General features: G+C 42.6%; 1 protein-coding gene across 9 annotated transcripts in view; it reads right to left on the bottom strand.

Moving 5' to 3' along the window:
- SEMA6A (semaphorin 6A) overlaps positions 1-17,882 on the bottom strand; it is a 192,163-nt gene that overhangs the window by 82,163 nt on the left and 92,118 nt on the right. For all 9 annotated transcript variants that reach the window (XM_079995364.1, XM_079995370.1, XM_079995371.1 and 6 more), the window contains exons 2-3: positions 10,980-11,115; positions 5,814-5,931 (exon numbers count right to left, since the gene is read on the bottom strand). In XM_079995364.1, coding sequence (XP_079851490.1) covers positions 5,814-5,931; positions 10,980-11,079 — 218 coding nt within the window. In that variant the 5' untranslated portion in view covers positions 11,080-11,115. The remainder of the gene's footprint in view (positions 1-5,813; positions 5,932-10,979; positions 11,116-17,882) is intronic.

Here is a 17,882-nt window from a genome sequence, read left to right as displayed (position 1 = left end):
TCAGAGAAAGACACACTAACTGAAATTTCTACGAGCTAGTAGTGGGTGTAAGAGCCTCTCCAGATTTTATTCTTAGCTCTTTAATGTGCTAGTCGCAGTCCTGCAACAGCAGCACAATGTCCCTTCCACGTATGGCGAGGTAGCTTTGCTGTGAAGGTATAAAACCTTTATTTTGCATGAAACAGCAAGGCATGGATTTGGAGGAAACTGGAGCCTCAGCTACCGCTTGACATGTTTTTAAGTGTTATCATCATTTAGTAGGAGAGTTATCTGCTTTCCATGCAGAGTCCCTAGTTTTTTTACCTGCCGGCCTGTCCAAAGCTGACTTTGAGGATAGAGGACAAGAGAGAGGAGCTGAGGCCACCAGTGGGGAGCAAGGTCCCAGTGGCGTGGTGCATGCTGGGAGCCCACACAAACCTGGAAACAGCTCTAAGTGGCTGTTAAGTGATGCACGTACAAATATGCCATTTTGCTCTATGTAAAGATCTGGAATGCAATGCACTCCCCACTGATTTATTAATTCCCACTGGTTACAGTGGTGTGGATTGTGCCTCGGCCCCTACTTTGTTCAGTGTCCTTCCTATAATCAAATGGAGTTCATAACCACCCAAGTAAAACCTCCATTTGTATGGGCTGTGGTTCAATGACAATGAGCATCTGTGTCACATACAGAAGAGGGTCAAAGCTCAATCCCCAGCATCTTCAGATGGACCTGGAAGAGACTCCATCTGAAATCCTGAAGAACAACTGACAGTCTGTGTGGACAATGCAAACTTGGGTGAACTAATGGTCTGACTTGGTGTAAGGCAGGTTCCTGTGTTCCTATCCCAGCATCCCCTTCTTCTTTTGGCAACAATGAACATGGCATACTTGTGATTTAAACAACAATAACAACAACAACCAACCACTAATGCTTTTATCTGAAATCTAAGAATTAGCTCCCAAGTAAACACGGAGTACTTCTGAGATGCCACAACAAATGTTAGTCATTTGTTTTTATTTTTTTTAGGTAATTGGGTGCAAATGTATACTTAACATCGCTATATTTAGACAACTGGGGGGAAAACAACACTGTGGAAAGGAACATCTGATATTGTAGCTCAGGGATCTATGCCAAGAAGAAACTCAATTAATGCATTCACAAAGCTGCTTGATAAACACCTCTGACTGGATTCATATTTGCCACTGTGTTTGGAGTTATACCACAACTGCCAAAGGAGATGCAGAGTTGTAGGTACAAATTTTCATTCACACTAATTATTATTTTAGGGAGTGGTACACATCGTGCTCCTTTGGGGTTGTTTGTCAGACCTTTGGTCCCCACCCTGCACTCAGCTCTCACCTGTGGCTCCTAGTGAGCTCAGAGTTGCCAGAAACAGTATTCTTCAGCCACCAAGTACCACAACAAACATAAATGTTTTCAACTTCCTCCTCAAAGCAAATAATGATGGCAATAGACACCTCACTAGAGAGGGCATTCCACAAAGACCACTTAAAAGGTGGTCATGGGTCAACACCAACTGGGAAGCCCCTGACCTAAGCCCTGACCTTAGCGCCAGATCATAGGGTCTGAGATAGTTGGTGCTGGTGAAGACATCTCTTTTAGGATCTTGGGTTCCAAGCCATTTAGGGCTTTTTATGGCAGTGCTAACACCTGGCAACCACCAGTGCTTTTGGAACCAGTATCACGTGGTCCTATCAGGCTGCCCTACTTACCAACTTAGCAGCTGTACTAGCTGCAGTCTCTGGACTATCTCCAAGGACAGCTCCATGTAGAACACGTTACAGAAGTCAAAGTGGGAGATCACTAGATCATAGAACTACTGAGGCCAGGCTATCCCAGTCTAGATATGGCCTTAGCTGGCAAACCAGCCTAAACTGCGCAAAAGTACTGCTAGCCACAGAAGCCAGTGAGAAGCCTGGAATCCCATACTATTACCACACTATGACCTGTTCCTTCAGGAAGAAGAAGAAGAGGAGTTTGGATTTGATATCCCGCCTTTCACTCCCTTTAAGGAGTCTCAAAGCGGCTAACATTCTCCTTTCCCTTCCTCCCCCACAACAAACACTCTGTGAGGTGAGTGGGGCTGAGAGACTTCAAAGAAGTGTGACTGGCCCAAGGTCACCCAGCAAATGCATGTGGAGGAGAGGAGACGCGAACCCGGTTCCCCAGATTACGAGACTACCGCTCTTAACCACTGTTAACACACTGGTGTACAATCCCTCTCAGAACAGGTTCTATACCTAATTCCTTGGCACGGGAACCACCCATTCGCAACGCTTCCATTTTATTGGGGTTCAGACTCAGCTAATTGGTCCCCATCCAGTTCATCACTGGCCCCAGACACGTATGCAGCATCTTCATGGCCTCTCCTGATGTCAATGGAATGGGAAGATAGAGCTGGGTATCAACTTACTGTGTACCAAATGCCCAGATGATAGTTCCCAAAATAGATATATAGTATAGGAGACGCTTATGGGGCCTTGTGGAGCCCCACAGCTCAAAAGCCAAGAGCCAAGGAACAATTTCCTTGTACTATTTCCTGGTAGTGACTCTGCATTATGAGTAAATTATTCACTTTCCAGGTTTTCACCTAAATATAAAAGTGATGTAGGCTCTGAATTTTTACTTGTCACACAGATTCCTAGCTCAGCAAGAAACTTTTAAGTGACATTTGGAATAAAACAGTTTTTGCATATCTTTGGAGCAGAGAAAGATAACATTGTAATGCAATGAAGGCTCCAGATTTTGGAAGGCCTGTGGACATCATAGTCTCTGTGGGGTTCCCTCCCTGAGTAGGCCCACAGCCTCCTTGCCATTATCACCACTATCCATTTTCAAGACTTCTCCTGATAAACTATGGCGTAACAGCATGTCGTGAAGATAAAATGGAGAGGGGAACAGCTGTGTATGCCAGCCCGAGCTCCTTGGAGGAAAATGGGATAAGAATGCGCAAATAAACACACACACAAATTTGCAGGACTTGACCATGACAACATCCTTGAAGCATTTCACTGTTCACTTACTGAAGTTGTGGGCTACGCCTATAGTTTCTAAAAGGACTGCTCTGGAGTAACTAATTTGCTAATTGCATCTGAAGCTGCCACCTGACTAATTGTAAGTTGGCCCAACTAGTTTCTAATTAGAAAGCCCTTTTGAATTTTTGTGTAATCAAGTATGCATTAACATATCCCAACGGGCAAATGTCATTCTCAAAGAGGTAGCAACCTTCATTGCTATCCACCAATGCCAGTTCACATGACTTTGAGGTATGTATTGGCTGCTGTAAACCCTATTGAAATCATTTGCCTCCCTTGTCCATGGTAAACTGGTCACAGGAGAGAAATATACATAGGGTGTTTCCATGCAACCCCAGTGCGGATTAGCCATGAAATGCAAGACATATGCTGAGAAGCCTATGCCCAAGCAGCTCCCCTTGGGCAGAAAGCCAATGAACACAGCTATTTGAAGTGCTTGCCACTTGTCCAGATGGTCACGTAAACTAGACCTTATGCAGGCACTCAAGAATTTGAGAGAACACTTCGGGCCAACTCACACAACTCAACTGGTACACAGAGCAAGAGTGCTAATAAGCTGATACTTTCAAAAATTGGCTCCTACTAAAGCAAGACGCCCAACCTGCACCACAAGCCCCCGTTGGACTTTGTGCTGCTAAATAAGACCTTGCCCTTAATTGTGATTTTTCTACTAAGAGCTTTAAAACTTTGCTCACTACTGCTTCCAAAAAGACCACAAAGAAGGAAGCTGGCTCAGCAGCTAGGTCCCATAATAATAATTAACATTAAACTTGCCAAATCCTTTGAAAGAAATGAAGTGTAAACACATCTTTCCCCCTCCATTCTCTCTCCTGGTCTCTTTGCTTTACTATAAAATATGCTTAGTATCCCAATGACATTAAATTTTTATTCTGCTTCAAATATGTACTCATGCAACATGGATTATTCTTGTTTATTCTCCAAAACAGGCAATTAATTGTGTACTTTAAATCAAAAACACTTTTAAAAACGTAATGATTCCAATATTCCCAAGTGCGGAGCAGCTACTGTATATTATGAATTGCTCTGGTAAAAAATGCTGAAGGCATCAGCCAGCAGGACGTTACAGCATTAAGCCCTAACTGGACATATAACACAACTCTTGGAATACAAATAAATTCCAACTGGGGTACCAAGCCCTTGAGGCTGCATTTTTTTAAAAAGCCAAAGGGAAACGTTGAGGAGGGATGGAGGCCAGACAAGTCATTTGTTGCCTCCCACATAACTGCCTTTTTCGTTGTTGTTAAAGGAACCTTCTTTCCCTATGAAGACTATGGTTCATCTATTGATGACTTCCATGTTTCTAAGTGCTACAAAGTTCAATTTAAATATAGATATACTCTTTTCTTTTGCTTCCCCCCTACCCATTAGACCATGCACCAATAATATTGGGTCTATTGCTCAAGGCTGGGCCTAGTGCGTGGGCTCCATCAATATGAATGGCTTATCTTTCAGAATGTATGGAGATCTCTGCTGGTTCAGACCAAAGACCATGCTGTTCTCACAGAGGCCAACCAGGTCCCTATCAGGAGCCCACAAGCAAGACACGAACACAATAGCCCTTTCCCATTTGTGATCCCCAGTAGCTGGCATTCATAGATATCTGGATCTGTGGCCCTTCTTTAGTCTTTTGTCTACCGATAGGGTATTGTGATGGTTCTAGGGGTTGCTTGTGCGTAAATCGGCGCCACGCTTGGCTGGGTTACCTGGGTGAACCCTTTCTGTCCGGACAGCCACTCATCCGTGGCTGCCTCAATCGCTGGCAGAATCCGTCAGTGGACGTTTCTTGAATTTCTTCCAGCAAAGAAGCTCTTTGACGCCTAGTCTCCGCCTACTCTCCCTGCGCAGAAGCCTTCTGCGCAGTGAGGGTGTGGGCAGCGGAGGACCTGTGCTCTCCCCGCTGGTCTCCGGCGAGGAGTCATGGAGCCCCCTCGTCGATTCCCCCATCTGCCCCCCTTCTCCACTGGTGCTACGCTGATTTCCTTCCCCAGAAGATGGGCTGCCTCTCTCCCTCCTGGGACACTCTCCGGCATCCCTCTGGAGCTCTCCCTCCTCCTCTGGCTCCGATGGCAGTTCCCTGACAGGTATGATGGTGGAAGTCTCTAACTTACATGACCCCCGAGGTAGACACTTCCCTGTGGAGATCTATCATTTCCCCACTGCACCATACAGAAGAGCTTCTCACATGGTGACTCCCAATGATACGAATGTTGCAAACCTCTAGGGTTTGCCCACATGAATATCTGGTGCCAATGGGAAATTCTTCCTATATCTAGGCGTGAGGCTGTGGTACATACAGTCATGGGGAAAAGAAAGTGCACCCTCTTTGAATTCTGTGGTTTTACATATCAGGACAGAATAGTAATCATTTGACACAATGCAATATGTCATTTGTTATGGTTCATCTGAGGTTGTATTTACCTAATTTTAAGCCCTGATAAGGAACAGATGATTGTTATTATGTCCTGATATGTAAAACCACAGATTTCTTTTCCCCATGACTGTATTACAGTCTGGGGTGAAACGTCAGCAGGGAGAAACAGCTACGACGATTCCTGAGTTGGAGGTAAGCTTGCAAAAAACAAGGTTTGAAACTGATGTATGGGATGATTCATTTGCAATGGACAATTCACACAATTGTGGAACGCCTCATGTTCCCTTCTCATGTCACTCTCACTTTGAGCTATGAAATAAACCAAAAAGAAGAGTTCTGCATTGTTGAGAGGAGTTTGGAAGAGAAAAGAAGAAGGACTGACCTAGCAGCAATGTAGAGGGTTCTGTCCATTATCATGAGCAACTGGACGTCCAGTTTGTGCCTCTGTGGGGCGTTATGTCCTGGCTTGTGACCCACAAACACCGGATACTGTTTTGTATCTGTAAGAAACAGAGAGGAGTTGAAAGAAGAAAAGTCGAGAGACACTCGGTGAAGGCATGTAAACAGTTGTTCAGATGATCTATCCTCAAATGCAGGATCCAGAATTTCTGCCCCGATTTCTTTCTCTTGGCATATAGGGTTAATCATCCATGCAACAAATAGCCTTGCTCAACAGGATCGACTTCTTCGTTGTCACAAAAGGGATGTTATACTCTTCACAATTTTAAAAATTGTTATCCTCCCCTCCCCAAGAAGAGCATTTAATTACTAGAAGTTAATAGGCAATCCAACATTTACACCTGGGTTTATATTCACTCTTTGCAGTTTTAAATAGTTGGATTCTGCCTGCCAAAGACGATCTGACAGCATAACAGTGTTTTATAGAAGGCCAGCAATTACAGCAGTAGCCATGCTGTCTAGTGATTATAACAAAGTACTGAAAGATACCAAACTGGCAGATCTAGAGGCTGCCCACATGATGAGGGTAACATTCTAATTGTGCTTATTTTTAGGAACAGAGGGGAACCATTAATTGAGCTTTGCATCTACAAAAGCATCTGCTTTTTATTTTCTTCGCAGACAGTCTTATGAGGTTGTTTATGGAAAGTAGATTGCATTCTCTTATTTTACCTAATTTTATTCTGAAGCTTCAGAGATGGCGGCTTCAGAATGGACTAGCGAGACTTTTATGGGAAGGAGCCGACTTGAAAACCATAATACTCTAATCAACTGCTAATTTCACACATCTTTTGGTGATTATACTATAGAAAAAAATACAATCTTCTGGGGGGTGAGGGAGATGCACAAGCCACACTGCGCTGCTGTGATGACTGCCACTAATCCATAATAGCAAATGCAGAGATAAATGAGGTCGGTGTGAGTGATGCGGTTCAGGGGATTGAGCAAACCCTCTAGCAATCTGGTAGCTCTTTGTTTAGTCAGTTTAGTTTCTTGCCCTTGAAATATAAATTCTGCAGTACAGTACAGAAAGCATCCAGAGCTTCACAAATACATCCTCTAGGTTGCCACTGGTCACTGTAGCTTTTGCTCTGGTGAGTACCTTTCCAAGGCATAGAGAAATGGGCTAGAGATTTGACTTAATTACCGTATTTTTTGCACCATAACACTCACTTTTTTCCTCCTAGAAAGTAAGGGGAAATGTCTGTGCGTGTTATGGAGCGAATGCCTACAGATGGCGGGGGGATCCGATGCAGTCGTGAGCAGAGGATCCATGGTTCCCTTTCCTTCCCTCCTCCGTGGCTCGCTTTGAAACAGCAAAGCGGGAGAAGAGCCGCTGTGTGGGGAGGAGAGAGGGACAGAGAGCCTGCTTGCTTTAAAGGAGCAAAGTGGGAGAGGAGAGGAGCCGCTTACACAAGTGTAAGTGGCTCCTGTCTGGTTGGCTCCTTTAAAGCAAGCAGGCTCTCTGTCCCTCTCTCCTTCCCACTCAGCTGGCTAAATAGCAGCAAAGTTTTTCAGCAAGCCAGGGAGAAGGGAGAGAAGCAGAGCCTGCTTGCTTCTCCTCTTATACCCCTCTTCTGCATTATTAACAGCATCCTTCTCCACCCACCTCACGCGTGTTCCTTGTCCCTTGAGTGCTTTTCCTTCCCTCCCCACTTAAAACGTGGTTACAAAGCATGGATCCACATGGATCCTCAGGATTTTTGCACTGGGTCACCCCAAATTCACCATCAGATCACATAGCATGTCCATGGCTACAGCCAAAAAAATCACGCACCCACTGTTGCCTGGGGCCACAGTGGTGCAAAAATGTGGTTACAAAGCATGGATCCACATGGATCCTCAGGATTTTTGCATTGGGCTACCTCAAACTCACCGTCAGATCACATGTCTGTGGCCACAGCATGAACCACAAAAATCATACATCCACTGTTTCGTTTAGAATATTTTTCTTCTTGCTTTCCTCCTCTAAAAACTATGTGCGTGTTATGGTTGGGTGCGTGTTATAGAGCGAAAAATAGGTAAATGTTGTTTGGGACCTCACTTGGACCCCCTTCTCCTGTGTCCCAGAACTTGTTAGAAAGGCAGGGTCTCTTCCCTTAAGTTGCACTTTGCTTTGGAAGCAGATAAACGTCCCCTGCTTCCGAATGCCCATGAAGCTCAACATGATGTCAAGCAAAATCCCTTCCATCCCACACAGCAGTGCAGTATCGGCAGTGATCACACATTCTAGATGGCTACTAAGGCAGTCAAAATGTGTGGACCACTAACGATGATTGCGCAAGCAGGCAGAGAATGGAAACTACCGGAGATTGAAAATGTAGTTGCATGCAAGTTAGAAAGGAGAATGAAAGATTTAAATAACTATAACCTTTAAATTAATATATAACCTTGTTGTTATTTGATATAATTTTGTTTTAGCTATATGCAGGATACTGTGAAAGGGACAGCTGAGGAATGAGGAATTTGCTAAAAAAAAAAAGGATGTCAAATCTGTAAAATAAGCAGCATGCAAAAGAGGATGAAATGGAAATATTTGAGAAAGAGCCGAAAGCCAGTTTTTGAAAAAAGAAGAAGTATCAAATTAGTTTTGATTTGGCATTGATGTGTTATAAATTCAAAAAGGGAATAAAAATTAATTGGCAAAAAATGTGTGGACCACTGGATGCACCCTAACACACCATCAAAATCAGGGATTCTCAAATTGTGTTATAAAGTCCCTTACTGGGCTGGTGACCTCTTTACATGACTGAAGAGTTCCTTGTGTCCTCTGTCGCAAAAATATATATGCAGTGCAGGCACTTCACATGGAACCTAGTTTGTAAAATCTTTTTTTTTTCTTTTGTGGAGTCTACCTCCATGTGGATTGTCTGCCTGACATGTTATAACTGAGTGGATGTATGGATGTATGCGTGCCCATTCCTCTGCTATGAAATATTTCAGGACGACCAGACAATATGACAAAAGAATTGTTATTTCCGATTCTAATTTGGGAAGCGGACACTGTCAATTACACCATGAAAATGAAATTATATTGTAAACCTAAATATATCTTCCAGGAAATAAGCCATAGTGATTTTAATGGACTCTAGGACGAAGGTGTCAGCATTTTGGCCTATTGCCATAGCTAGATTATACCTCTAATCCACTTACCTATAATTTTGACAAGCAGTGAAGGTAACTCACTACATCCTAATTGTCTTGAATGCTGAATCTATTGTTCAGTTACAGGGGTAGCACTGAGAGAAATTTATATTATATGGCAGTTTGAGACACACCCAGATGGTACCAAAGGCAAGTCTGATTGGTGGGTTTGATTGTTCCAGGTAACCCAACAGGAGATTTAAAAACAGCTACATAAATATATATTGTAGTACAGAGATGTGAAACTGATGATCAACAAGTATAACTCTAGAGTGGAAACTTAACTTCATGTGCAAATTATGCAGTTCTTGCATTTTGGCAAAAAAAAAAAAAAAATAGCCTAATTTTGGACCTCCTTGGCATTAGACTGCAACTGTTTCTTCAGAACTGGTTGAGTGTACAGTTTGTATGTATGTAGCCAAGAAGAAACAAATATAGGCCTCCATGTTCCCAGGATTCTCCTTGTACCTTTTCTTCCATTAGTATAGGTTTATCAAAGCAATGAAGACTTTTGGCTCCCCATTCGTTATCCCACTTGGATGGAGCAAATATGGCTCAAATACTACAAGTTATAGATTTGGTGATGTGGCTCAAAGCACTTCAGTACACTGTAGAAACTACAACGGAATTTTTTACAAGAACCACTTTTGACTGGCATTGTACAGCCAGATACTGTGAAAGGTTTCCTCATTTACACATCTAAATCCTGATGGGCAAGAGAATATTATGCTAATCTGCTTCCAGGCAGGCTGCCACTAAGAGCTGGTCTAGAATGGAAACTATTTCTTTCTAAATTCTGTTTTACATTACAACTGCAAAAATGGAGTACACATGTGCGCACACACAGCAATTTAGCATATGCATCATCATTTCTGTGCTAAATGGTGTGTTTCCCCCAGAATTTGGTTATCTTGTTAAGGATTTGTCTGTGGTACATCTAATTGCTCATACTAAGATGTGGCTAATTCTGGTTTGAGCACTACTGAAAGGACGTTCATAGAAATATTATTTCACAGATTGTTGGTTGAGCCGTTTCATGAAAAGTGGCATTTTGTTGTTGAAGAAGAGAGGTACCAGGTTGAAGAGGACAGTGGGTTGAGATATGACCAAAAGCAGGTGTGGGAACTCGCTCTCTTGCATTCAAAGACTACAACAAAGCAAGTTTTTGTTTACTGGTTTGTAGCAAAAGGATAGTGTTAGGATGCAGAAGTGAAAACCCTCCAACATTTTCTCCAGTGAAAATAGGGACACACCATTCAATAATAATAATAATAACAACAACAGTCGTACCTTGGAAGTTGAACAGAATCCGTTCCAGAAGTCCGTTCGACTTCTAAAACATTTGGAAACCAACACGTGGCTTCTGATTGGCTGCAGGAAGCTTCTGCAGTCAATCGGAAGCTGCGCTGGATGTTTGGCTTCCGAAAATTGTTCGAAAACCAGAACACTCACTTCCGGGTTTCAATCGTTCGGGAGCTGATTTGTTCGGAAGCCAAGGCATTTGAGATCCAAGGTACGACTGTGATAATAATAATGTTATTATTTATTCCCCACCATTTGACTGGGTCGCCCCAGCCACTCTGGGCGGCTTCCAACATATATAAGCACAAAATAAAACAGTAAACATTAAAAAGCTTCCCTATACAGGGCTGCCTTCAGATGGCTCGGGGGTCGGATAACTCCATACCCGCCAACATTATTCTGTTGAAAATAGAGATGTCCTAAGGAAGAGCGGGACATTTTGGGACCAAATAAAAAAAGCCTGGATGGCTTCTGTAAATCTGGGAATGTTGCTGGAAAATAGGGACACTTGGAGGGTCTGGGAAACGCAGCAGGAAACAAGAGCGTAGTACTCACAAATTTAAATCTCACTGACCAATAAGCCATGACTTGAAACTTGGGGGACAAGAAATCTAAGCGCAGTTTCCCTGCCTTTCATACTCACAGTTGCCATGCGAAATACTGATTGGTTCAGGATCTTCTGGGAAATCAGCCCCAGCAAAGTGTAGCAGTGTGAAATATAGCAGCAAGGCTTCTGACCTCATAGTAGTTCAGCTGGGAGACTATATCTTCAATTCACCCTGTGAAAGACAAACGAGGGCATAAGAGCTTTCCATCAACTCGCATTTAGCCACTACAAACAAAAATAGGCCTTGGACAGCCTACAAGGAACAAAGGGGGCTCTCCTGCCCTTCAAGGCATCCACTATAAAATAATAAATATGTTCATTTCAGAAGAAGAAAACCACCCTGACAGAAGGCCTCTTTGGGCTCTAACATATAGTGGCACCAACATCTAAAAAAAAAAGACTTGAAGATGCTGCAAGCTATAAGTGAGTACTTTCGCTTCCTCTCCTCACTGCTGGTTTTTACTCTGCTCAAAAAACAACACCTTTTGTCCTCTGACACCTAGTTCTCCCTAAGAACTGGGTTTTAATTATATTGGTTTTGATGACTTAAGTACGTAAATCATGAATACATTGGCTTTGATTGAATAGTTATGACATTGACGCCCCACCTTTCCTCGTCATGCCCATTTTACCCTTACAACAATCCTGTGAGGTCGGAAGGACGAAGAGTGAGTAGCTGGCCCTAGGGACACCCTGTGAGCTTCATGGCTGAGTTGGAATTCGAACCATGCTCCTCCAACACTTTAACCACTACACAGCCCTGGCTCTTGAGAGGCAGGGCAACATTTGACTTAAACCGCTGTGCCATTTCACTCTGCTAAGTAAAGGTAAAGGTAAAAGACCCCTGACCATTAGGTCCAGTCGTGACCGACTCTGGGGTTGCGGCGCTCATCTCGCTTTATTGGCTGAGGGAGCCGGCATACAGCTTCCAGGTCATGTGGCCAGTGTGACTAAGCCGCTTCTGGCGAACCAGAGCAGCGCACGGAAACACTGTTTACCTTCCCGCCAGAGCAATACCTATTTATCTACTTGCACTTTGATGTGCTTTCGAACTGCTAGGTTGGCAGGAGTAGGGTTCACACAATTTTATGGTGAATTAAAACTTATTTCATCTTCTGTATCTGTTTTGAAACCTCACTGAATGCACAGCTTAGAGACTGCGGTGTTAAGCAGCGTATAAAATGGGTCAAACAAACAAAAATAAATGTTTCCCCATACAAACCAAAAAGCCGTCTACACAGAAAACTAGATGGCAGGAGCTTAGATTATCTCCTGAAGGCACATACTGCAGCAATGCTGCTAAAATTTAAACTGGGTCTGGGTAGGAAACGGACAGGGAACTCTTATGTATGATGTCCTGTGGTCCAACATGGAAGGAAGGTTGGAAATAAATGTAGTATGTAATAAATGCATTTTAGAAAGAGACTACGCTTTGTTCCTTCCATGTGCAGGTCACATATACAATCCTGTGAGTGCGCAGTGTTATATAGCACTTAGATGAGACACATCTAAATCCACTGATCGCTGACCAACGTTTTAGGCAAATGCTCCTTCTTCTAGGTATAAGATGGCTCAGCTCATAAATTAAAAACACTACACATTATTTAGGTTTATCAAGGGATTAAGACCTTCCAGGAGAATGATTCATAGTCACACGAGTTGTAAATCAAGAACAGCAACACGGGGAACAGGGCATGATGGAGCACAGTGAATGTGTCATGAGACTATACCATAAAAATATGAACTCATAAATTTAGATACTATAAAAACCAATGCTCCAAATTGCAGTAAAACTCCCTAAAAGCAGTAACTTAACTCTCATCTCCCACCTGCTGGATTCTAGCCATGTCTTCTTCTTCTTTTTCATTGTTAAATAAAAATAATTTTAAAAAGCAGAAAACTTTTGATTCAGTGAAAGGGTGGGGGTCCCCCCCCCAACACAGCAAATATCCCATAATTCCCAGGCAAATTTCACAGAGGTGCTGCTGACCTACAGGATAAATCAGTGTAAAAGCAGGGATTTCTTTTCACCCTTTCCAGAATTTCAAACCTTTGATGATGCCTGCCAGAGATTATCTTTTCGAACAAAGCTATTTTACTGTAGCTGCTCCATGATTTACACAAAGACAGTCAAGCTTTGTAACCAAAGACGGCTTTTGAAAGTCCATTTGGCAAACAAAGTGCTAACTCGCCTTTTGAAACACCATTTAATATTAGAGACCTATATGTCCTTTCCTCATGCCAAGAAAAGCATTAACAAGCCCTGAGTGTTTCATTTCAGAGTGTAATTTCACAATTGGTTCTTAATCATTTATCCAGTTGGAAACACTGAAGTAATTAATTTTGAGATCCAGATATATACTTTTAAAACAAAACATACATTCTATTACAATCAAGGAGGTGGGACAGCTGTTCCGTAGTATGCCATTGGGAGCCTCAGAAAGGCAAGATAAATTACTGTGCTTGCTACGTGCTTATTTTTATTTGAACATACAGCTTTTTAAAAGTCTGATTTCATATGTTATCTCTGAAATTGAGCATCAATCTCTGAGCCAATGGGCTGTGTCCAATGCTAGTCCTGCTCGGAGTAGACACTTTGAAATAAATAGACACAACTAACTTAGGTCTATTACTTTCAATGGATCTACTCTGAGTAAACCTTATTTAACTACAATCCCATAAACTTTGGTGTAAGCTACACTAGAATCAATGACACCCACACCAGCTAGTAGCACCAGGTATGAACATACAGAAGAAAAATGATACATGAGTTGAAAAAATGTTTAAAATAACTTTTTATTAAAAAAACACCCCCCCAAGCCTTTATTTTAGGAATCCTAGGCACCGAAATCCCAAGGGAGCAGAAAAGACTATTTATGTATGCGACCACGGCTGCACAGATGTTATTGGCCCAGAGATGGAAAGAAGATAAAGTCCCTACTAGAAAAGAATGGCAGATTAAGTTGATGGATTATGCTGAAATGGCAAAAATGACCAGAAGAATCAGAAATCAGGAAGACCAAAATTGTAATAAGGAATGGGGAAAATTTATAATTTATCTTAAAAATCATTGTAGGATTGGAATAACACTTGTGTTATTGGAATTACATTTAGTGGTGAATTTTGGACATAACAGAGATATAAAAGATTTGGATTATCAAAAAAAGATGCAGGAGGAAATGATTAACAATAGGACCCACCAAGGGAAGGAGGGAAGTCCAGGAGGTTTTTTGGAATCTGTTTTTATGTTGCATGTTGGTTATGTGATTGTAAAACTTTAATCTGAAAACCACACACACACACACACACACACACACACACGGAGGAAAATACAGAAGAAAAACTGCTGGGTTATCATATTCTACACAAGAAACACACTTGTTTATAAAACTTCTAACCCCACTTTCTGCCAAATATCTACCTTAAGCAGCATACAAAATGAGAACAGGCCACACAATACAGTGGTACTTTGGGTTACATACGCTTCAGGTTACAGACTCCGCTAACCCAGAAATATTACCTCAGGTTAAGAACTTTGCTTCAGGATGAGAACAGAAATCGTGCAGTGGCAGTGCAGCGGCAGCAGGAGGCCCCATTAGCTAAAGTGGTGCTTCAGGTTAAGAACATTTCAGGTTAAGAACGCACCTCTGGAACGAATTAAATACTTAACCGGAGCTACCACTGTACTTGGGGATATTTAGCTTCTGTTGCTGATTTGGCTAGGGAGGGATAGGTACCTAGCATGCAGACTTCTGTGGTGGACTCTATACACTTCATGCACACATGCATGGTGGGTGTAGTAATCTATTAGATTCTCTAATACAATCTAGAATTGTGAGATCATCTGGTCGAACCCGGATAATAACACTAGACCTCCAATGAAGCTGAATGCTGGGAGATTTAGGACGGATAAAAGGAAGTTATTCATGAAGCACATAGTTAAAAGTATGGCACTTGCTCCCACACGAGGCAGTGACGGCCACCGACTTGGATGGTTTTAAGAGGATTATAAATATCCGCAGAGGCCGCAGCTATCAAGAGAGAGCTATATCCCTTCACTGTTAGAAGCAGTCTGACTCTGAATAAAAGGTAAAGGACCCCTGGATGGTTAAGTCCGGTCAAAGGTGACTATGGGGTTGCGGCGCTCATCTCGCTTTCAGGCCGAGGGAGCTGGCGTTTGTCCACAGACAGCTTTCCGGGTCATGTGGCCAGAATGACTTAACCGCTTCTGGTGCAACGGGACACCGTGATGAATGCCAGAGTGCACAGAAACACCTTTACCTTCCCACCGCAGTGGCACCTATTTATTTGTGTCGGTATGCTTTCGAACTGCTAGGTTGGCAGGAGCTGGGACAGAGCAACTGGAGCTCATCCTGTCGTGGGGATTCGAACTGCCGACCTTCCGATTGGCAAGTCCAAGAGTCTCAGTGGTTTAGACCACAGCACCACCCACGTCCCAGCCTCTGAATACCAGTTATGGGGAACCACTGATGGGCAGAGTGTTGTTGCTTGCAGGCTTCCCAGAGGTATCTTGGTTGACCTCTGTGAGCATAGGATGCTGGACTAGATGGGCCATTGGCCTGATCCAAAAGGCTCCCCTTATGTGCTTATGTAACTTAGCCACACATGTTAAAATTGGACTTCGAAGTGTCTGTAAATGCACAGTAGGGTCCTCTAGTGTTTCATCAAAGTTAAAATGTAACTGCACTGTATTAAACAGGTACAAAATAAAAAGGAAGAGCTGAAATGCATTTAAATAATAATGGTTCATTAAAACTTAAGAGGAGCCGAAGATGGCATTTTTGAAAAAACACACCAAGTTTTATTAAACGTTTTCAACATAAAACACGATAAAAATCACACTAAAATGGATATGCATGGAAATTCAACCAAGGGGAAGCGAGGAAGTCACTTAACAATGTTAATAAGTATAATTTTTAATAAGATTATGATTTATGTTTGTTTGTTTTGTTCATTTATAATTTTGTGAAAAATAATTTTAAAAAATTGGGGGGGGGGAATCACACTAATCAAGAAAAGAAAATTAGAAAAAAGCAAAAAGAAGGAAAGGAATGAAAGAAGGAAAGAAGAAGAGAATAGAAGGAAAGGAAATTACGGAGCCCTCCATCCAAATTAAATCTTAACCCTTATTCCACACACAGAAGTGTGAATCCTACCAGCTCTCACCTGAAGTTTTCCCCAGCCTCCCACCACCCTCTCTACTCTGCCCCTCACACAGGAACTTTGAAGACGGAATTTTTAGATTTAAGTTTCATATTCGGTGTCAACCTTTTTCTTCAACCTCTGTGGGTCCATTTCAATTAATTCAATTAAGTACCAACCATTTCCCCATAATCCCTAAGCACTTTGGACAAACCTGCAGCTATTCTAGAAATACAGAAGGACACCAGCTTATCTAGGAGAAATGCATCAAGCTGTTGAGCTTTTTCACCCACAGGACTAGGCTGATCATTCAAACTGAGCATGGCTCATGGCAAGTCTCCATAGCAGAAAAATAGATGCTTTATGCTGCTTCCTGTCACCACACCATCAACTACCTAACTGTGCACGTTCTATGAGGAGAAGCTTTGAAACAGAGCTGATAAATCTTGGCCTCTCCACTTTAGGGATTTATAAAGAAAAACCAGGTGTGTGCGATATATCCTGCATCGTTCTTCTTGCTCAACTTTCTGCAGTTTTGTGCAAACATGTTGAAAAGGAACTCCCAACTAAATTAATTACTTGCATTACATAGTGTGCTTAGTTTGCCCTTTCTCTTAGTATCATTTAACTAAGAACTATTTCACACTTTATGTAGTTTCAGGTGTATTTGCATATTTGCCACCAACTACAGACACAAAAATATGGTTTGAAGCTCAACATAAAAAAAACGAAGATCATGGCCACTGGTTCCCATCACCTCCTGGCAAATAGAAGGGGAAGAAATGGAGGCAGTGAGAGATTTTACTTTCTTGGGCTCCATGATCACTGCAGATGGTGACAGCAGCCACGAAATTAAAAGACGCCTGCTTCTTGGGAGAAGAGCAATGACAAACCTAGACAGCATCTTAAAAAGCAGAGACATCACCTTGCCAACAAAGGTCCGTATAGTTAAAGCCATGGTTTTCCCAGTAGTGATGTATGGAAGTGAGAGCTGGACCATAAAGAAGCCCGGTCACCGAAGAATTGATGCTTTTGAATTATGGTGCTGGAGGAGACTCTTGAGAGTCCCATGGGCTGCAAGAAGATCAAACCTATCCATTCTGAAGGAAATCAGTCCTGAGGGCTCACTGGAAGGACAGATCCTGAAGCTGAGACTCCAATACTTTGGCCACCTCATGAGAAGAGAAGATTCCCTGGAAAAGACCCTGATGTTGGGAAAGATGGAGGGCACAAGGAGAAGGGGACGACAGAGGACGAGATGGTTGGACAGTGTTCTCGAAGCTACCAGCAAGAGTTTGACTAAACTGCGGGAGGCAGTGGAAGACAGGGGTGCCTGGCATGCTCTGGTCCATGGGGTCACGAAGAGTCGGACACAACTAAACGACTAAACAACAACAACAACAGACACTTTTCCAGGAGCCACAGCCAATCAAAGCTCCCTGGGGAGTACAACATTTGTGTCTGCAAACATGCTTCTTCCATTAATGTTTCTAGCTGTGCACCTAGGATGTTTTAAGTGTGCATTTAAAACTGTAAAGTGCGAAGGAGCTCCAGCAGGAGTCCTTCTTTATGTAAGTGTGAAAAAAGGAAAACAGATCAAACTCTTCACAGTTTGCCAGCTGCCTTCAGCTTAGCGTAATTTCAGCTATACCTGGGCCTACTGGGCTTGGGTGGCATTCCTGTAAAGGTGTTTAGATGAAAAAAGCTCAAAGGTAGAAGAACCTGTGGCCTTCCAGGTGTTAAGACCATGGCCAATGGTAAACAATGATGGGAGTT

Source organism: Podarcis cretensis, assembly GCF_951804945.1.
Source record: "Podarcis cretensis genome assembly, chromosome: 11".
Classification (NCBI taxonomy): Eukaryota; Metazoa; Chordata; class Lepidosauria; order Squamata; family Lacertidae; genus Podarcis; species Podarcis cretensis.
This window is presented reverse-complemented; position numbering and strand designations above follow the sequence as displayed.